Source organism: Microplitis demolitor, chromosome 2 (assembly GCF_026212275.2).
Source record: "Microplitis demolitor isolate Queensland-Clemson2020A chromosome 2, iyMicDemo2.1a, whole genome shotgun sequence".
NCBI classification, from domain to species: domain Eukaryota; kingdom Metazoa; phylum Arthropoda; class Insecta; order Hymenoptera; family Braconidae; genus Microplitis; species Microplitis demolitor.
This window is the reverse complement of record NC_068546.1, coordinates 4,288,764-4,310,623: the sequence shown is the minus strand read 5'-3', so window position 1 is coordinate 4,310,623 and position 21,860 is coordinate 4,288,764. Positions and strand designations below refer to the sequence as shown.

The 21,860-nt window shown below is 35.1% G+C and overlaps 4 protein-coding genes across 6 annotated transcripts; 2 read left to right on the top strand and 2 right to left on the bottom strand.

Annotated features, from left to right (window-relative positions):
* Positions 1-44: 44 nt before the first annotated feature.
* LOC103579101 (uncharacterized) lies at positions 45-5,502 on the top strand. Of its 3 annotated transcripts, XM_053736956.1 has the most exons (3): positions 78-91; positions 604-918; positions 4,961-5,502. In XM_053736956.1, the coding sequence occupies exon 3, from the start codon at positions 5,036-5,038 to the stop codon at positions 5,405-5,407; it is 372 nt and encodes a 123-aa protein (XP_053592931.1). In that variant the 5' UTR covers positions 78-91; positions 604-918; positions 4,961-5,035; the 3' UTR covers positions 5,408-5,502. The 3 variants fall into 3 exon arrangements, with proteins under 3 accessions (XP_053592930.1, XP_008558625.1, XP_053592931.1); XM_053736955.1 differs by having other exon boundaries at positions 45-688; XM_008560403.2 differs by having other exon boundaries at positions 45-918.
* LOC103579100 (uncharacterized) lies at positions 912-3,864 on the bottom strand. Its single transcript, NM_001414760.1, has 3 exons — positions 3,459-3,864; positions 3,387-3,405; positions 912-3,296 (listed from the first exon to the last, which is right to left on the bottom strand). The coding sequence occupies exons 1-3, from the start codon at positions 3,725-3,727 to the stop codon at positions 3,006-3,008; spliced, it is 579 nt and encodes a 192-aa protein (NP_001401689.1). The 5' UTR covers positions 3,728-3,864; the 3' UTR covers positions 912-3,005.
* A 7,822-nt stretch (positions 5,503-13,324) lies between the features above and the next one.
* Positions 13,325-18,121, bottom strand: LOC103579094 (hypothetical protein). The gene is made up of 7 exons (NM_001414763.1): positions 17,203-18,121; positions 16,828-17,042; positions 16,699-16,759; positions 16,263-16,496; positions 16,004-16,177; positions 15,847-15,911; positions 13,325-15,758 (listed from the first exon to the last, which is right to left on the bottom strand). Exons 1-7 carry the CDS (start codon positions 17,259-17,261, stop codon positions 15,700-15,702), a joined length of 867 nt encoding a protein of 288 aa, NP_001401692.1. The 5' UTR covers positions 17,262-18,121; the 3' UTR covers positions 13,325-15,699.
* Positions 18,122-18,615: 494 nt separating this feature from the next.
* Positions 18,616-21,617, top strand: LOC103579092 (NF-kappa-B inhibitor cactus). The gene is given in 2 exon segments (NM_001414757.1): positions 18,616-19,286; positions 19,495-21,617. A coding segment is annotated over 1 exon segment (504 nt). The 5' UTR covers positions 18,616-19,286; positions 19,495-20,936; the 3' UTR covers positions 21,441-21,617.
* Positions 21,618-21,860: the final 243 nt, after the last annotated feature.

Sequence of the window (21,860 nt, the reverse complement as noted above, 5' to 3'; positions counted from 1 at the left end):
AAATCGGTCACGTACGAAGAAACGCATCAAAAGTAATGACAATTGATAAGAAGATAGAACTTATGCATAGATGTTGTGAAATATGAGACAGGTTCGTAACATGTTCCATAAAAACTTATCATTATTACATACTGTTTATGGGCAAAGAATACGCTTATCAAATAAATTACTTATTATACTGTTTTATATCTATCTAAAAAATTGTCAACAAGTTCAAGGTTTATTACTGTCTGACATTACTTTTGAAACGGAAATACTTTATCGGTGCGGCTAATAGTGTTCGGCGTTATAAACATGCTAAATTGACTGTCGTACGCATGCGCAGATCGATAAAGCTTGCGCAGAGAGCGTCCTATTTAATTACGCCACCATTTTCCTTGTGTTTTCATATTCTTTCGAACAAAATAAATACTATTATGCATTCCGAATCTTAATGGCTGACTATTTATAATGTAAACAACTCTTTGAGCTCGATCGTTAATGGCTCTTTGCCTCATTCGAAGTTAAAAACAGGAAAATGATATGATAAACTGAAGCATAGGTCGTCTTATTTTTAGCCTAGCGTAAACATCTGGTTAACAAATTGTTTCTGATCTTTTCCAGATTTCGATGATGATGCAATTATTTATATTAAACGTTACAAGTACGATGGATTTCTAGAAATGAAGTATTTAGACATTAACGAGTGGTAAGAGTTTCGGTATTTTATAATAATAGCTATTCCTAGAATTTCATTGCAACATATTATTTTACAAGTCAAATCTACGAATAAGTAGCAAAAAAAATTGTGTAAGACTATAATTGTATATTTTATGGGCAAATTGATACTGTCATTTGTTTTTGTTAAACGACTGTTAATAATTATCGCAATAACTTAAGATAAGACCTCTTTGAACCCAATGTCATCATTAGATTGAGGTTAGTCACAGCTAATTAATACCAACGCATGTACATTTGTAAACATTATAATTTTAAGATAATGTACTTTTTAATGAAATGTTTACTGACATTAGTTATTGTAATGACAAATATTGAAATTGTATCACAGCAAATTATTTTTTTGGTACAGTTATTTAACTATTGGATTTATATAATTAAGGTAAGAAAGTTATTCTTATATTTTTAGGTTAACCCTTTAGCGTTTGGGAGTCTCGAAACATCTCAGTGTGTGTTGAGTGGGAAGAGCCCGAATCAAAAAACGCCGTAGATTCGTATGCGTACAATTCGAGAGTATTAGTGTTATTGTGTATCCGATGCAACTCATTGTTACCCTACTCCGTGTACAGTAACAGTGCCATAGATAGGATTGTTTACAAGACTCAGTTGAATATTGAATAAAAAAATCCCTTGTTTTCTGTAATACGCCCCTGCCGTGGGTGCTACGCGCTGTCTAGTTCTACTACGACTCGCCTAAACATGGAGTGGGGTTTCGAGGTCAAGCACTAACGGGTTAACTTAGTTGAGTTTTATTATTGTTTAGATTACGCATTTTGAGCCTATAAAACTCTAAGCTTAATTTAATTATTGTTTTTAAGTTGCGTTAATGTTTTAGTTGTTAAGACTTATCACAGTTCGATAATACGGGTATTAATATTTGTTTGTAAGTTTAGAAAGTAAAGATCTATGTTCTGATGTTACCTGGGCATCTTCTAAGGAAGCGGGGAAAGAAACTACGTTTTCTCTTGACCAACCGGCATGTCAGTTGAAACATGGATATAGTGCTATGCACGAATCCTCTCTCCGACATAGAGGAAACCGAAAACTAGGGAATCAATGGGTTCGGATGTGTAGTGGCTGTCGGTTTGGCTCCACACGCAAATGGATTTTTGATCTGACTATTGATCCTAGGGTAACGGCAATGATAAGCTTCTGCTTAATGTTTCGCTTGTCAATTTTATAATGATAGAAGATAAGGATGTACGAAGCGCTTGCGTACTTCAAAGGGTTAAGAAACCATCCCTGTTAAATAGGAGCATTGAAAAATGTCGATTTTCCAATTATGTCTACTACATCCATTAGTTATTCGCATGCTATATTTAAGATATTAAACATACTGTTCTAAATAGATTGATTTCTTTTAATTTATTGACTCCCGAGACCGATACCAATTAAGGTTAACTGAAAGGTCATCGCCACCAATTTATCATTTGAATGTACCAAAATATGATTGGCCTTCACTGGCTGTCAATTATGGCCATAAAGTAGTGAGTTATGGATAGAGCTTCAACAATGAATGGGTTCTGTAGATTTTCGGTACTTTTTTTATTACAATTATTTTAGAACAGAAATGCATGTATGTACATTGGCTGTGCTCTACAAATCGAATCATTTAACCCAAAAACACTCCTAAGCTCTAAGCTTTCTTTATCGTCACTGTGTGTTTGATAAAAAATGAAATATTTTGATTGGTAGTTTAGAGATTGGAGTATTCCTGTTCTTACGGGACTCTAAAACCATCTTTCTCAGAATATTGGCATTAAAAATTAAAATTTAAAAACTGGCTTAGCGAGTCAATGCAAATTAATTATAGACCCATGCGAAAGATGAAGGACCTTAGAAGAATGTTGTGTGTTGTTTTATTCTAAGTCATAGAATATATTATTCAAGGATATTCAATAAATGCAAACATGATTTTTAACATTTTATTGATAATATAAATGCAAACTACAAAACGGTTTTTCCATTATAACATACTAGGCTTTAACTTCTAAATCCTTAATTGCGTCTATATAGGGGCTTGTTGCTGAAACAAAAGAAAAATAATTATTTATATAATTTCAAGAAAGTACAAGAGACATATTACAGTTGGCGGTTCTATCATTCAAAATTGGGTCGTAGTCTAAGTATTCGCAGGTATGTATGAGCAGGAAAATAGTGATCACTATATGATATATCTATTAAATCTTTGAGTGTCTTTTCAGAAAGGCAGGGGAAGGAACCACATTCCCTCTCAGCCTAGTGGTGTATAATAAATGTCATAGTAATCATAAATAAGCATATTTGACTTACAATTCGGTGCAGTAAATACAAGGCATGTAAATAGGATAATATTCTTTGATATCTGGCTTACTTCGTTGATCCTGACATTTGCGCAGCCAGAATTCTTCATTGCAATATTGAAGATATGTCGTTACGCCTTGAATATTAATTTTTATGCCATCAATTGTTTTATATTTATAATAGTGACTGGAGATTTGGTTAAAGAGTATATAACTCAATGACTCCCTCGAGATTTCTAACCACTCACGAGGCACTAGATATACAGGTCTATAAGAGATGTCCATGATCGGTACACACTATGCTCAGTATAAGATGTTGTTTTACTAAATGTGAAATAGAATGGATACCGGCTTTTATAGATTCTAGCTCTTATAATTATTCATAACTATTTTAAGATATTTATGACTCAGATACAAAAAAAAAAACTAAATTGCAAAAAACTTAGCGGTTCAACTTACGGTTCGCGGCAATGGTTACAAGACATGTACACTCCAAAATACTCTCTGTGATTTGGCCAGGTTCTTTTGTCCTGATCCTTGCGCATCCAGGGTTGTTGGTTGTGGTACCGAAGATGTGCTGTCACACCTTCTACGTGGATGCGAATGCCTTCAACTTTCTTGGTTATTTGTTCGCATGATATTTCTTTTTTGAGTATAACTTCCAAAGTATTTGAGTCATAGTACGTTCCCCATTCATTTGGGACAAGGCACACATGTTTAGAAGACATGATTCTAAGAGTCACGTTTTAACGGGAATCAAGGACTGTTTAAATGCCTGCACTGAGTGATGGGCACTCTTATTTATAAAGCAGATGCTGATATTTGAGATCAATTATTTCCAATTGACAGTTATAAGGGTGTGATCACAAAGCTTATGACTAACCTAGAATAACTAAAACTAGAAAAATAAAATTTAAAGGTTTCTAAGCGTTAAGTTAGGCATTTATAAATGGGTTATTAATACTACACTTTCAACTAGCTTTACGTAGTTCTAGATGCAAGTAAACATTGTAAAAGTGTACTTTTGGATTAATTAAGATTTTCAGATGTACCGGCAACACGGTTTTCTGAAAGAAAAAAAACAATAAGGTGCATTAATTATCAATATAGCTTTTGAATTAACTATAAAATACGAAAATTGTACCAACGTGTTCTTGAACCAAAGTTGATTGTTACAAGCTTGTAATTTGGCCGTAGTTTCGTCAATGGAAATATCGGCTCCTAGAATTTTTTTATTTTTATGGTAATAAGACGAAATTTCTCGATGAAGGACGAGTCCCATGAATTCTGATGGATACTGGTCCCATTCAGAGGGAACTAAACAAAGATGCTTGTAAAACATGGTACTTGAATTATTTCTTAAGCACCGGAGACAATAGTCCAATTGCCTGCACTGCTTGAAATGTATTCAAATGTCAAGGTATTGATTAACACTTTACAGTCTCTACAGTCTCAAGTGGTACTTGATACAATTGATTCCCAATTTAAAAATGCGGACTTTTATACGGACTACTTATGTAAAGCTGTTCAGTCTTCATGCGATTCCTACTCCAGAACATCGTCTAAACGTGCGTACTATTAGCCTAGTGAAAAGTCGTTTCTAGAATTCCTAACTGCGGAGCTGGGTAACTCAGTTACGAGTTCCGTTGCCGAATCAGTAAGTGTTTCAAATAATTTCTCAAATAATAGTTCCACTGATTAGTCCAATAATGATGGTTAACCTCCAATGGACATGACAAGGATCCATTTCTATCACCAACCTAATTACAGTAATATTTGTGAGATGTTCGTTAATATTCTAATTGTGAACTATGTCAGATGTGAGCTATGAATAGAATTCCTAAGATATGAAGTTAATTCTACATAAAATAAATCCCGCTCCTTGTTTGTTAATTTCGTAGCCCAGCAACTAATATATTTTAATTAAGCGCCATCGATTTTGACGAAACTTTTATTTGCAGATATTTGAGCATCACCTGAGCTTCGAAGAAAGTCTACCTCCAGAGAACTGCTGATCCCTGCGAAGACTACAAACAATGGCCGATAATCGCAAACCTTCGTCTCAACAAGCCATGACCGGACTAATGAAAGCCTTCCAGAAACTAAGCCCTACCAAGCGACAGTACGCCGAGATTACCCAGTCCAATTCTTCGATATCGTCATCTTCCTCTGGCTCCAAATACAATGATTCTAGTTCCGGAAGATACACACCATTGTCAGAAGAAGGACGAACTTCAGCTCGTGCATCAACCTCAACCCAGGCTCAAAAACCAGCCTCTTCTCAACAGAAGGGAGGAACGTCTTCACGTGAAGATGAACAAAAGCTTCTACGTAAGCTTCAGACAACTTTTGGTGAAGCATCCAACTTGCTTAACGAGTATGTCGACATGCGTAGCCGCAAAAAGTAATCCCTTGTTTTGGATGTCAATTATTGAAAATAAACACTGTTAACATTGACTGTGATTTCATTAGCTATGATCATTAGCAGGTCAATAAATAGATAAACAAGTAATTCGCGTGCTTAAAGGTAAAAGAGCTTGTAGCAATTTATGCGCCCTTTTACCTTTGCAAAGGTAAAAGGGCGCATATTTTTTTTTTATTGCCAATCGAGTAGTAGACACATTCTACGCTTAAAATTGAAAGGTAAAAGGGCGTATGTCTTATATCATTTTTTTTTCGGCCAGCTCACAAAAGAACATATTCGTAGTTTAAACAAACACTCGCTTTTTATTATAAGAAATAATTATTATAAAATTTAAAAACATGAACAATTATCATAAAATTATAATGTTTAATTAAAATAAACATCGGGCTCATTTTGGTACAGTACACGGAAAAATTAAAACCCGACTGGTTCCTGTGCAGCACACGACTGGTCATGGTGCGCACAACTATTATTTAACATTTGGTATAAAAAATACAATTTTTTTTTATGCACCCTTTTACCTTTCAGTAGTAATTTTTTTGAAAGGTGAAAGGGCGTATGTCTTGAGATACGCCCTTTCAGCTTTAGGATACCAACTTTTTTTTTTCACAGATTTTTACGTTTCAGACAATTTCAAACCGAATGGCAAAAAAAAATTTTTTTATACGCCCTTTCACCACAAATCCTATTAAACCTTAGCTATAAGCCCTTTTACCCTTAAGCACGCGAATTGAGCTTTATTTCCCTTTCCCAAATACCTACCTAAAAATGGATCATACATGTTCAGGTATTCATTCATTACTATGCTTCGATAGGAACTAAAACAGTTATAATTTTATAGCAGTTCATTATATTCATCTGTTTTCTTAGTAAACAATAATAGAAGTGAAAATCACAAGGTTGCTCGTTAAATATTCACTTTGAAAGAAGCACCCATTGTAATGTATTAGAGTTAGCAAATAAATTGACATTAATTGAGATTGCATGAATTAATCACTAAATTGACGTTTATGTGTCAATCGACAACATCGAAGATTTATTGTTTGTTAACAAATTAGGTTTCGCTACACCAAGTGAACACGATTTGTTCTTTGGCAACTATCAATTATTTTGGCGTAGTTGATTGATTTGACACCGAGGTCTATGAGTTTAATAAAAGAGTTTATCGACTCCTAATTTGTCACTCACACTTGCTTTGATAAATTCCAACTGATGATTAATGATGTGGTAACAAGATATTAACAGTTTATCAATCAATCGTTGATATTGTGAATGTGTTCACAATCTTACTCTGTGATTGACGGTTATTGAATCAATAGTGCGCATCATTTTGTTTGCTGTTTGCAGTACCGGATATTCCATGAAAACATTATCCTATTAAGGGATGTAGGATAAGAAGGGCTGATAAAATCATATTTTAAGCTTCCAAAGATAGATTAGTCAGCATTTTCGGAGTATTATTGATTAGCTTCCTTACAAATATGGTCTATTCGTGCAACATTTCAACCTTTAACTTTGAAACTGCATTCCATGCTCAGGTAGGTCGTAGTAAAACTACAGTGAGCACGTAGCATACGTAGCAGGGGCGTATTTCAGAAACAAAAGTATTTTTTTCTTTTAATATCCAACTTAACCAGGAAAAGAATCCTCACTACGACACTGTTACTGTACCCAGAGTAGGGTTGAAATGAGTGAAAATAAAACCAAAACATATAATTATGCTGTGCTCAAACTTTCCCTCAAATAATTACAAGAATTTGAATTTTCTGTTGTAGATATGGTGGAGATTAATGTGACCACCACAGACATAAGACTTTAAATGTATGTTTGCCTAACCCTACTGTCAAAGGGTTTTAAATGATACGAAAGAAATAGAATACACAATTTATTACTTCATTATTTTTACGGTACAACACTATTTTAGGTTCTGACTCTAAAATACAAACAGTATTTGAGGCGTCGAAACGCACTTAAAAATATTAGCCTAATTAATTAATGATTATGATGAAAAGAGCAGAATTACAGGTTATTTGATCTGAAACAAAAGAAAAAAGCAATTAATTTATAAATTAAGTACCGACAATGGGGCTTTTACCGGGATCTCTAGAATGATGACATCGTTTTACACCGGGGATTAATCAAATTAGGGTTTTTGTGACTTAGTTAAGTCTAAGAAATGAAAACTCACTTTCGATGCTGTGCAGTAAATGCAATCCATACGCATCCCAAAGTACTGTTTTGGATCGGGGTAGTTTTTGTCATCACCAGTTTTACGCATCCAGGGTTGGTAGTTATAATTAACTAATTTTGCTGTTACGTTCTGTAAACTCATTGTTGCTCCCTCAATATTTCCATTTTCAACCAACTGTTTACATGCGGTCTTCGTTATTGTTTTTTTCAAAGCCGCTTTCGAATTATTGGCCCACTCGTTAGGAACGTAACAGGTATACTTTAGTGGCATTTTTTGTGAATACCAACACAACAAGAAGATTAAAAAACAGTAGGGGTGAAATGAAGATAGCCGTACAAGAACTACGTGGAAATAGTAATTGCAAATTCAAAAAAGTTTGGGATTTATATATGTTAGAACTATTGGCGTCAATAGAAAATATTTAGACCAAATAAGCAAAAAATTAGGGTTGTCTACCATCAAATCAGACTCCGAAACTGGTTGCAAAAAAAAAAACACACTTACCTGGTTGAAAAAGTCACAGATCAAGTAGCATCCTAAAATAGTCTTTTTGGTCCGGGTAAGCGGAATTATCTCCTTGCTTCTTCATCCACAGCTTCAGGTCATAATATTCCAATTTGGTTGAAACTCCTGCAATATTGGTAACGGCCCCATGAATACAGGTGGTTTGTTGCCGATGGCTCTTACAGCTGTCAACTATGAGCTGTTTAAGATTTTTTGACGAATATTCTTCCCACTCTCGGGGAGCGATACAAATGTAATGGTATTTGCCGTTGAGAATCATACTTTTTTTTATTAACGGGCTGTAGTGACAGAGTAAGAATTTAAGATTCAATAAAATAACGGACATCCATACTTTTATAATAATGTTTCAAGTGTTTTCCAATCTAAATTGGCTTTAATTGGTTCATTGTATAAGGCTGTCCGGTGAAAAGTTTTTGGTATTTGTACAAACAAATATTTAAAATTCTAGATTATTATCTAGATATCTAATAACCTACTCAACTAGCTTTAAGTAAAAAGTAATCAAGTAAAATATACTTTAAATAAAGTTACCTTTTTTATTCCAACAGGGTGTACTGATAATTTTATCATTCTTAATTCCATCTTTCGCCAAAGTTCCGCAAGTTTGTTTCAATTACTTAAGAATTTCGCAATGTTACAGCGATCTAATGATTTAGAGGTTGAGTATTAAAACAAGATCAGGTAGCAACCCTAACATCGATAGGGGCCAATAAGAGAGGCCAAAACAATCAATTGAAGTGGGCTTGGGTCATAGTTGACAATTAGCGTTGTTATCGATAGAGTCACCGCATCAATATTGATCAATTGTCATGATAGAAATGTCCCTGATGCATGATGAATTTCAAGAGGGGCTTAATGATTGATTTATCAGACGCAAATGCTGATCATATTGTTTGTATATTTTCGAATCTTATAGCTTTCAAAATTGTTGAAACAAGTAGTAGCTTAATCAAAATTAATGATTTTCTTTTTTGCCTAAGCTACATTTTTCAGCGATTTTGGCCGAATTTTAGAGATCGTTGAAAAAATATATCAGAGACAATCGGGGTTCGAACTCACGCCTGGCCGGTAACTGAGCTTGATTGGCAAACATGCTAACCACTTCGCCACGGAGACCAGTTATATATATATATATATATATACATATATATATATATATATATATACTCCCCCTATTCTGTAACTAATAAAAGATAGAATATTTAAAATAATATTTTCTAATAATCTATAAATTGAATCAAGATTTTTTGATACAGTCGGATTCCATTAACTCGGACAGTTAGACTCCGGAAGAGTGAAAATTTTTTAGAAATTCCGATTCATCGAATGCCTTTTTTTCATTGAAAAGGAAACTACATCGCAAGGGGGCCGTCGTGCCCCGGTATCTCCTATTAACAATAATTGCTAATTTTAATAAGCAATCTAAAAAGCTATTAAAGTTTATCATAAATAAATGACTAAGTCCTATTTAATGAACTTTTTAATCACAATTAAAAAACATGTTAAATTCATGCGCCATAATATATTAAAATCTGTCAAAACAAACCCATAAAATTAGGTAAAGATCACCAAGACATTTCAATCTCAGTGATGTTATGAAAATAGTGATTTGGGTCATTTCTCTTCTTGTTTATAAAATCATTTAGTATTATTGTAGGCAAACATAACGATGAATTCGGTTGATCATAAAAATTGTTGTATCTTTTAAATTCTATAGTAAATAAACATGAGTTTCACGTACAACTATATAGTGCTTCGTGAGTGGGAAAGCCATCCTCGATTTTTCCTAGAATTCATTGTACACGATGAATTATCAGGATTGGCTGGTGTTCAAACGTTATGATAATGCTGTCATAACCATGAAAAGTGTAGCGACCATTTCAAAAGTTTATGGTTCTAATTTGTGGTTACGTAAAGTTAGAGATGGAAGTATTGTACTGAGTTGTGAAGACTACTTCATTATTTATATTTAATTATATGGACTTTAAAGTTATTATTAATTGGAATGGTAAATTTTTTTTCTTTCGTCTAGTAGATCTTATGGATATTATGTAAGTACAGAATTTTCATGAGATTTTGTGTATTATTATTTGCAGCGCATGTACAATTAATAAAAAAAACAAAAAGCAATTTCTCAAAAGTATTTTTCATGAGAAACTAAAATGTCCAAAACAATTTAGAAGGTAGAGGTAAACTATTTTATACTATTAAATAAATCAATAACTAAAAGAGCTATTAATCTTGTATATTTTGTATCCGTACTCTGACTTTGATGTTATCTCTACAAAGTTCATTTGCTGCTTACATTTTTTTAAATGGGAGGTTTCCGCCAGAAATAATATTCGGAATAAATAGATCTTAAACAACGGGATTTTCTTGTAAAATATATGGTAATGAGAAATTTTCTTGTTGACGATCACTCCTAGTACGTACTTAAGCATTTTGTAAGAAAATCCCATACTGAATTCAGTTTAGTCGACTAGGGATGGTCGTCATGTCGAAATTTTCTAACAGTGTGTTATTGGCAGAATTTAAAAAAACTTTGGGTTAAGGATTGAACAAGAAAAATCAAGTCTGTGGATGACGTAATAGTTTCTTGATGCATCATGAGAAAAAAAATAATTTATATCTACGATTATCTACAATAGGTCTACGATTTAATTTTTCCGAACATTAGATCTACGCTATTCGTAGCAGCTGTACCGAGATCTAGTTATGTCGAGTTCCATGGCATTTTTTTAATAGATCTACCAAGATTTGCGGAAGTTCACAATATTTACACATCTAAAGTATTATTGTGCTACCAGAACCCACCTAAATCGAGATTTGACCCAATTGTCACTCGCTAAGACAACTCAACAAAAATCAGACCATCCCGTCAAGTTTGGGACCATCCTGGGACAATGGACAATTCCCAAGACTCCGCTAAACGTAACCATTAGCCTAAGTCTCGGTCTTGGCTTGGCCAGAGGTCAGCTACCAAGGCTTTGAAAAGGACGACAAGAGCAATTTCTACCTAAGTGACATCAAGACAATAATAGCATCAGTCAATGTTAATTTTGTTATGCGGGTTTCTCTATTGTTTCGATTTTTCCTTCTAAATGTTCAACATGAGTCCAGTAACCAAGATAAGAACATTTTCCGTGAATTCGATAAAACGTTAAGGAATGTAGTATGTTATTAATAGCCATGGTGAGCGTTGTTTTTCTACGCCCATTATTTAATATTGACCACAATGTAAGCAATTAAGAGGAAAACCGACAATTGGGCACTTTGATAACCACATCCGGTACGTAATTAGAGTAAAATAAGACCTAATCCATTGTTTGGAGTCAAAGGTTACAGTTATTCGTCGTTGCCTTATCAATGTTTAACTCGTGCTATTAATTACATTCCATTACATTGTAAGCCTTGTAGTTCTTCGGTCCTCTCGAAGGTCTCTAATTGAACTGTACCTTTGTTTTAATTCTACTCAAGTTAAATTTGGGTTTACTCCAGTTCAACACTCAAGTAAGTAATTTACTTTAGATTTTTGTATTTAATTTATCTGTACCAGTCACATGTAATAAAATCAATACTAGCTTTTACAAAAATGGTTGAATAATATCTCTATGAAGTTTCATGAAAAAACATTGATCAGTTCAATTTTAACAGTTGGTAAAAAAATTGGAATCTTATAGACCTCTTGTGACTTATAATACCTGCTAGAACTATGACCGGTGAGATTAAAAAAACTGAAGCTACATTGATGAATAAACATTCTATTTCAGATCTTAAGTTTGCATCATGTCAATCAAAATAATTGTCCCCCGAGAATGGAAGTCTTTTCCTGATTTGCAACTAGGTTGGGAGTTACATCGCATTATTTCTCTGAGACAAAGTCAAGTCCAGACAGCAACAGGCGTTGAAGCTTCATTCAATGGGGTAATGGCCGTATGTACAGAATATTCCTTTTATTTATGGTTCCGTAAAACAGATGACACCAACATAATACCTGATAGTAAATATTCGTTGATAAGCACTCAGTTCTTTGAATCACCTGTGTCTCCGCTAGAAAACATCGCTTACTCTCCTAAGTATAGCACAAATGAATCATGTTCGGATAAAGAGTGCTGATCCACTTGTGGCGAAAAAGTAATTTACTTTAGTTGACATTATTTTATAAGTATTTTGTAAGTAGGTTAACCTGCATTACAACTGGGTGAAATCACCCATATATTATTTTAAGCCGTATTTTATTTTATCATTAGTGTTGTCAAAATATTTATCAACAAGCTGTCATCACAACATTCAATTACGCAAATCAGTTTGATGGAGATATCAATTGATTTATTGCTGCTCCGTAAAACACTGAGAAAAAAGTATCGTCATTTGGGCGAATGAATGAATCATTATACGCATATCAATCAATTAATGTAACGGGCTCAAAGTTCACCTCCGTATTACGGGAGTCTGTTTCCTCACCTATTTTAGGTATGCACGAGCCGAGGATGCTCTTACTTCTTCCCCGAACGACATCCTTAATCCAAAAATATAATCAAAATCCTCATTATGCGTGGTATCTTGTCATAGCCACCATGAGTTCGTAGCTCTGTGGGCCATATACCCCAGCCATCTCAGGAAATAAAGAGGCTCTGACAGAAAAAGGCTTAGAAAAGTCTCCCGTGACACCAGTTCCATCTGGTCCTTCTATTTGTTTACATCCGGTTTTGAACAAGCTATCATCCACTCGTTCAGTCCCCGATGGAGTCTCCGTTATACGCGTATCGTAAAGAGAGCGATAAATATAGCTACCGTCACAATCCATTAATGCCCCATTCATAAACCGAATTGTTGTCAACACTGAGCATATTGCTACTCCCATTAACCTTCAAATAGCTAAATGACTATGGTGACACTCAGAATACTGAACCGTGTTGGTGACGATATTTTTTCTCTGTGAAGGACGGTAATGAACGTGATTCAAATAAATTAGCTGTTATGTAGGAGTGTACTAGTTCTGGCAAAATCTTAAATATGTAAACTTGTAATATTAACCTACAATAAAGTAAAATAGCATCTAAGAATTGTAAACAACATTTTTTGTTTTCAAAGTTGAACGTATTGAACGACAAATCAAAACAATGGAAATACGTCAGACTTATTTTCAGTATATAAACATTGTTAGCGTTTTGTTTTAAGTGCAAATAATAAAATATTTCCAAGAATACAAAATCAAGACGTGCTGGGATAATAAACAACAAGTATATTTGCTTGTATAAAGTTATAAAAATCTTAATTTATAGAGTTAGGTACAATGATAAGGCTATAAAACACGAAGATATATATTTTCTGTGAGTTCCGTGGTTAATGAATGCGAGTGACCTTGAATTGTTATTTAGATCTTAAGGTATGTGTGACTTGACAAGATGAAGTGATATTTCATTGTAATTTAGAAAAATACAAGTACATTTTTGTTGAATCGAATAAAGAGAATAAAATGCGAGATTCAAAAGTAAATATGTTCATTAAAAATTATTTTGCATCCTCTAAATCTAACCTTTTAGCGTTTGGGAGCCTTCAAACATCTCGGTGTACGTCGAGTGGGGGGGGGGAGGTGCAAACCGAATAGCGTCGTGGATTTGTATGCGTGCAATGTAATAGTACACGAAATTATTCTTGTTTGGAAGGCTATGGTGTTATATACATAGTAGTGCCGGACTATGTTGGCCACCTGTCGGATATTGAAATAACCACATGCAGAAATTGCTATGACCATATTAAAATATCCTATGCTTACAGTCATTTGTGATATAATCGATGTTGATTCTAGGTGGCCATAGTAATTTTTGCGTGCTTTAATTTCCATTTCTGACAGGTGGCCAACATGGTCCGGCACTACTGTGACACCATAGCCTCCAAATAAGAACAATTTCTCCTTGTAGTAGTGTTACTACGTCTCCCCAGTCATTGAAACTCTACTTTGTATTTAGTGCTGTAGTTAGGATCGTTTACACGCTAAGGGGAACATTGAAAGGAAAAAAATCAGTTTTTCTCTGTACTGTACCCCTGTTGTGGGTGTTATAGTTGGGCATAGAGTGGGGTTTTAAGGGCAAGCGCTAAAGGGCTTATAATGCCGATCAGACAATGTTACATTTAGTGCTGAGTGATTTATTCTCGCTAAGAGAATACTTCTTTAAGAATGAAACTATTTAGTAACTCTCATCAGTATACAGGTAAATCAGCAAACTACCTGCTAGTTCATTCATTTCTTACTATATATTACGATATTTAATTCAGGGAATAGAAAGAAAGTAACTCAGTTATTCTTTCAATTGTTTTATTTATCACCTTACCTATAATACGATTACTTAATAACTAAACAAATAGAAAAAGTTGTTTCTTAATAATAATCAACTAAATAATATCTTAATAATAGTTAAGACGAATGGACATTGCACATTGACAGCCAAAAGTAGCGCGATGCCATGACGCAGGGTTCATTGTGAAGGCTTATCTGAAACAAAATAAAAAAAATAATTGATATTACCTCACTGTTATGAAATAGATAAACATAGAAATGCTGCTAATGTAAACACGATAAAAATCGGCATTTCCATATGTTGAAATGTCGATGCCAACTTTCTAAGAAAGTTCGTGGTAACAAGAGACATTCCACTAATTGACAAAAGGGTGCCTTCAATTTTTCCAGAAAGTTGGCTACAGGTTGCAGCAGTGGATTGACACCAACGTTCTAGGACAGCTGACAACAAGTTGTTGACCTCGATCGCAACTAATTGATGCTAATTTTCGGACCACGAAGTCTTACTATTAGACTTATGACGCAACACTACTGGCGAATTCCGGATAAGATCAACACCAGATTTGTCAATTGTCAGACTAATGACATACAGAAAATCTACACAAAAATTATTAATAATGAATAACTAATATTACACATATATTACACTGTCAACAAATGCAGCAGAGGTTAATGGCATCTACTTATATGCGCATTATACTGAACGCGTGAGCCGTCCAAACGCTATTTGCAATTTTTACCACGAAACAACATATCATATTTTATAATTCGAGACAAAATAAATACATATACTATTTGTAAACTCCAAAAAGGAATAGAAACAATTAATAATGTATGAAGATAATTATGTATAATGTATTTCATAGATAAAAAAAAAGCATGAGCCGTCACAATCCCCCCCTAGTCCTGTCATATATGTAGGTATAGACAGTCACGCAAGTCAGTAATAGAAATTTCATTCTTTGAAGTATGTAAATAGTAAAAAATAGCCATAATATTTTTAGGTTGGTGAAGTAAGAGTATGTATCACGAAATAGCCTTTTTTTTACATAATCAATTGGCTATGATAACCACCCTATGAAGTGAAAAGTGATATAGTTAAAACATCGACAATAAGTCGCTCACCCACTGTTATCTAACGCACTTGAATAAAACTTTCGAAGCAGGGATTCTATAATTAAATCATGACTGAACAAATGACCAAAACCCTAAAACTTTAGATAAAAACTACTTACATAAATTGGTTTTCTGTAGCTGCTCAAGCAACACCGTTGCTTTTGACTGCATCTTCGTGTTTTGTACACTCATTTGGAAAACCTGTTGAATAATTGAATGACATTACTCACTTGTTCATAGATTTTTACATAAACACTTATGAATCATTTATTAAATCATAAACACTGACCGTCCAATTTCCCGTGGCGAGCACAAGGTATGTTTGTTAGCATTTGCGTTAAATAACACTCCCCACTGAAAGCATAATATTTGATTAGTCCTGAGTTGGCATGGGCAATCAAAGGCCAGGTGACCTTTGAAGTAACAGACTATACATGTTAGCTCACCTAAATCGTGGAGGAATTAGATGGTATGATATCTTGTTATCTCTTGGACAGAAGCTCGTCACGTAATTTGGCCATGATCCTTTTTTGATGCCATTTCCGCGGGTCATCTCCATGTGAATACTGTCTTCTTCTTTAGGCAACACTATGTCATAAACAAAAGAGCCAATCATCTCTCTGAAACAAAAAACAAAAAACGCACTTTGTAAACAATCGAATTTCTATTTCGGACAATTGATAATAAATACAATAAAGTACTTACTCTTTCGACACTTTTTGAAATACATGTAGAAAACCGTTTGTTTTGGTATGTTGCATCAATCTTGTTGGTATATTTTTAACCTGTAGAATAGGACTCGCAAAATCAAATTGGGAAATTATTTTTTCCGCCAAAACTAAAATTAAATTTTCAATCCCTCGAATTGGCCATTCGTAAGGCACATATATATTTTGAGCCAACTCAACGTACACAATAGTTGCATATTCTTCCTCCATTCTAATAATTATATAGAAAATGTCTTAAATAAAAAAAAATCAGAGACACGGTTGCTCCAGACAAGTTGACGCCGCTGAATGCGGTCACGAAAATCGTTGAGAACGCTGAGCGTGTTCGTTTTATCGGATCTACATACGTCATAGAGAGTTACAATATGTATGGTCAATAAGACATGAGAGACTCAGCTATACTGTAGACACACGCTTGAATAACAATGATCTGTTTGCCGCTCTTTGCTTTTTTCATATGAAGTCTGGGTCGATCTACTACTTTAAATAAAAAAACTTCGATATCCGGTAAGATTTTATTCCATGAACACTAAATTAGATACATTCTTCCGGTACCGAGATTGAAACTTTGACACCACGCTCTATGAAAGATGTGACGTATACTGCTACATAATAACTGAAGAATATAGTGCCCATGATGAAGAGAAGCATGAAGGCTGTAACCAGTAAGGTTATACGCGTCGTCAAATGTTCTGACTCATTTCTGGAAGTACAGAGCAAACCGTATGGTCGTACTTCTGGTGGTTGGGCAATCATTCTGCAAAAAATACCCAACTTTGTAATTCCCAAATTACTTTAACCTGCATTTGGAACTTTAAATCTATTAATTGGTCACTGTCCAAATTATTTAAATGAATATTAATACTCACTTGCGTTTTCAGAAGTTAATAAGCTACACCCGATTGTATAGAAATCACAACGTGTAATGAATCAATTTCACTCTTGTTTGCTCAAGACGCACTATCACGGATGCCATTTTATTCAATTAATAGCGTCCGGTTATCGCGGTCTGAACTTGACCCTAAATTATGCAAAAGACCTACATCGAAGCAAAATAGATACCGATGTCAATTTTCATTCATAAATTAAAATGGATAGTTAAATTATCTAAAACAGTTATTGGCGTTAGTTAAACAAACTATGCTCACGTTATTTAAAATAATGTTCTTATTGCACCATCGACCAGAATAATAGTAATAAATATATCAAAGATATCTATAAAATAAGTAATAGTTTTTATGTGGGCTCTAAACGTGTATAAATAAAAAAAAACTGTCAATAAATTCAGATCTTTATCACATAAGTTGTCATTTTGTCGTAAACAAGATTTTCTATTCATTCACACTTCGGTATTAGCTAGTTTATTGAATTAATAAAATATTACGTACTTCACATAAGTTTATTTACGTATTTCAAAGATGCGAAAATGAAACGCATTATAAATTTAAAGGATAACATCAACCTGTTTGTAAAAACTTGTTTGTTAGGTAAGATCAGTACTCCGCAGTGTTTATAGATAAATATACTGAGCTATTACGGAGATTTATCTTCATATTAAAGAAACATGTAATTTATGATCAAAACTCTGTAGGCGTTGTAATGTCATAGTAAAACACGTTTTATTCATTCATAGTAACCTTGTCGTAGTAAGGGCTTGAATGAAAATGAGTACGGAAGACCGGGTATGGTTGACTCAGCGATGAAGAATCGGCATTGAAAGAGAAGTGGTACCTTTGCAATTCTTCACGACAATTACCACCAATGACCGTATTGACAACTACATCCGGTCTCCCCTATACATACACCCAGATAGGAAAGTACGACGGGCCCAGGCTTGGCTCAGGCTTGGTTCAACTATGTTGAACTCTGGACCAAGCTTGTAAGCCAGCCTTGTTCCAGCCTTGGTAGAAGTCTGGAATGATAACTGGGTGCCAAGCCTGGTTGCCAGCCCTGACCCATGCTTGCTTGCCAGACCTGGCCCATGCTTGGTTGCCAGACTTGGCCCATGCATCGAAAAAACACATAAATTCAATTAAAAAAAAAATTTATTATTATTAAAGTACTAGAGTTTGTGATCATTAACGTTTAAACTATTTAAGTGAAGTAAATAACGTGAAAAAAACTCGGTGAAAAGTCTGCTGGGCTCTGGGCGCGAACTGCCGTCCTTCTGATTGCTGGGTTTGAACGCTGGCTACTGGACGCACCTACTAACGTTCAATTGAAACTTTTATATGTTCTACTTGTTCATTTTACTACAACCACTCGGTTTTATGAAATATAAAGAGCAATTTAATTTATATTTTCGATTAAGAAAGAAAAAAATAATTTCGTATTATTTATATTAAAATTACATAATTTTTTAAAATAAACTTTATTAAATTTAATTGATTATTTATCAAGAACCCAGCTTAATTATCTTACTCTACCACCATAATTCCCAAGTTAGGGTGACTCTCGGCTTGGCCAAGGCTAGGTTATCTAGTGTTGGCCGATGTTAGGGTAACCATCCAACGGCCAAAGCTAGGGTATTCAGTCTTGGCCCAAGCCTGGGTAATCATTGGAATGGCCAATACTAATTAACCAGTTATGGCCCAGGCATGGGACAGTATAGGTTTGCCAAGACGGGCTTCCCAATAATGTCCCAGGCATGGCCCCGTCGTTCAACTCGGGGGCTTCCTGTATGGGTAGAAGTTATTCATAGCTGGGTCCTAGCTAGGGTCTACCGTGGAAACCCAGAGCTCGGTGAACTAGTTCTGGTTCAAGCTTGGGCCAATATTGAAGAGCTAGAGCAGGGTTACCCATGACTGGGTCTCGTTTGGGGCCAACAGCGGAAAGCCAGCGCTAGGTTGCCCACGACTGGGCCTTAGCTAGGGCCGACATTGGGAAGCCAGAGCTAGGTTGCCCACGACTGGACCTAAGCTAAGGCTGACATTGGGAAGCCAGAGCTAGGTTGCCCACGACTGGACCTAAGCTAGGGCCGACATTGGGAAGCCAGAGCTAGGTTGCCCACGACTGGACCTAAGCTAAGGCTGACATTGGGAAGCCAGAGCTAGGTTGCCCACGACTGGACCTAAGCTAGGGCCGACATTGGGAAGCCAGAGCTAGGTTGCCCACGACTGGACCTAAGCTAAGGCTGACATTGGGAAGCCAGAGCTAGGTTGCCCACGACTGGACCTAAGCTAAGGCTGACATTGGGAAGCCAGAGCTAGGTTGCCCAGTCCTGGGCCTTAGCTAGGGCCGACACTGGGGAGCCAGAGCTGGGTTACCCAGTCCTGGTCCGTGCTTAGCCCCGTTGTCAGAGCTTGTAAGTTCCTACATGGGCATCCTCGTGATAAATCAGTTATTTAAATAATATTATATACATATATTTTAATGAATGATAACGATAACGGTCTGGAACTTCTGTGATGTTTATAAACAACAGCGTAATTGAAATACTTATCTCTTAATGAGTTTAATGAGCCGTAACAGAGATATATGTTGCTCCCGGATAATGAATAATTGAAAAAACAAAATTTGATTCATGACCGTTCTTATCAGAGGCGTCTTTGTGGCGCCGGATATGGACGTTGTTATCGTTTGAAAGCTTTTTTGTCATGTTTCGATTGCATGATCTCTTTAGCTGTCAGTAACTATTATAAGCCTTTGAGTAGCATGCATGTGATTGAAACTACTTTTAGTTTAGACAGTAAATTTTATTGTCGTAATAAATTCTTCAGTCTCTATTTAACGACCAGCGAGAATAAAAAATCATCAATAAAATTCTTCACACATTGAGAGATAGACATTCTTTCACACTTCATCACAACGCCACTGCGTAGAAAAATTGCGATGGTCGATGTGGAAAATACCGACAATAATGAGAGGTGTACGGATATAGATTGTGATGAGGAAAATATTTCACTGTTTATTCGTGGAACAGGTAACATTTGCGAACTAATGAAACTGATATCTTTTATTAACGATCCATAAAATTTTAAGTACCCATAATTCACTTGAATAACAGTCTATTTATACAGTAGAAGTAGATAAAAAACTATTTGGCTAACAACTAACAGCCGTAACTGTGCGACTAGTTTTTAAGACCCTTAGAGTGTGGTTGGTAATTATTATGGTATTCCGATGGCAAGTAAGCTGGAATTTCGATGACGTTTGTTATATGGAGTAACCATCTAATTGTTGCTTTAACGGTCAAATTTATCAATTATGCATTTCGTGGTTTTCCCTGATTGGTCTGAAAACGCGCCGGAATTGGAGTAAACAAATATAGCTACTATATATGAGTAATCATTGGCAAGAATAATAGCAATTGGCGAACTGGTTTTTCCATGTAGTTTTGTGCGACAATCGTCCGAGCACGGTACTGTTGTGATAGTTTACATGATCTTCGACATTATAAAATAATATTTTTGTTAAACTTCATTCAGTGTTGGATATTTAGTGATAATTAGCCTTATCTGTCAGCAATTAACGAAGAGTTTGTCGCAAATTGAATTGGAAGATAACCTCCCAGCTCTGGTCCATAATACATTGATAAGATAACTACAAACAGTGAAGTATTTAATGGACGTACAACCATTCAGCTTGTCATATCCATTTATACATTTGTTATTCTACTACGTAACATCACTTACTTAAAATACTTCGAACAATGGTGCCTCCCGAAGAAATCGCCTCTGCTAGTAATCCCGACATTGAAGGTGAGAATATACTTCATTTCCTCTGCCGTGAAGGCGATATCACTGATTTGATGGCTTTCAAGAATGTAATCAGCGATGCCAATCGACATCTGGTGCTGCAATTCAACCGACATGGAAAACAGTGTGTCCACATTGTCTCCAACCCAGGCATTGCTGACCCTCAGGAAAAACTAAAACTTCTGATGGAGTGGGGTGCTGACATCAATGGTCAAGAGCGAGTTTTTGGTAATACACCACTGCATATTGCAGCTTATACGCAAAACCATAAGCTCGCAACCTGGCTGTGCAATCAGCCCGGAATAAACATGGGAATATCTAACTATCTATTCAAGACACCGTATTATGTCGCGTGTGAACGTCATGATATAAAGATAATGAACATATTACGCGCGAAAGGAGGGCAATGTAGAATCTACCGGTGCAACGAAGCTTGGTTATTTACTAGAAATTATTAAACCAGCATATTTTTCAAGGTTAAAGAAAACCTTATTAGGCGTTGACCAGCTGTTTTGTAAGTTAAATATGTAATCGGTGTTTTAGGTTGAGCACTTAAAATAGTGAATTAGGAGATTAATCTTGTCATCTATGTTTTCGTTGTTTTTGCTTTATTTTTATGGATCAGTGTCAAATCTTGGCGTAAAATAAATGTAACTGTAGCTATAGGTTAATAATAGTTTCTTGAATTGTCAACGTTATGCTTAAGGACTACATTTTAATATAAAATAGGAACTACAGATTTTTGTAATAAATCTTTTACTTTCAGCAATCGGTCATGACAAATGTACATAGATTGTGGTAGTTATAGAACCTTACATTTAATACATTGTGGGTAAAAAAAAACTGTGACCGAAATAATTTTTCAGGTAATTAAACTT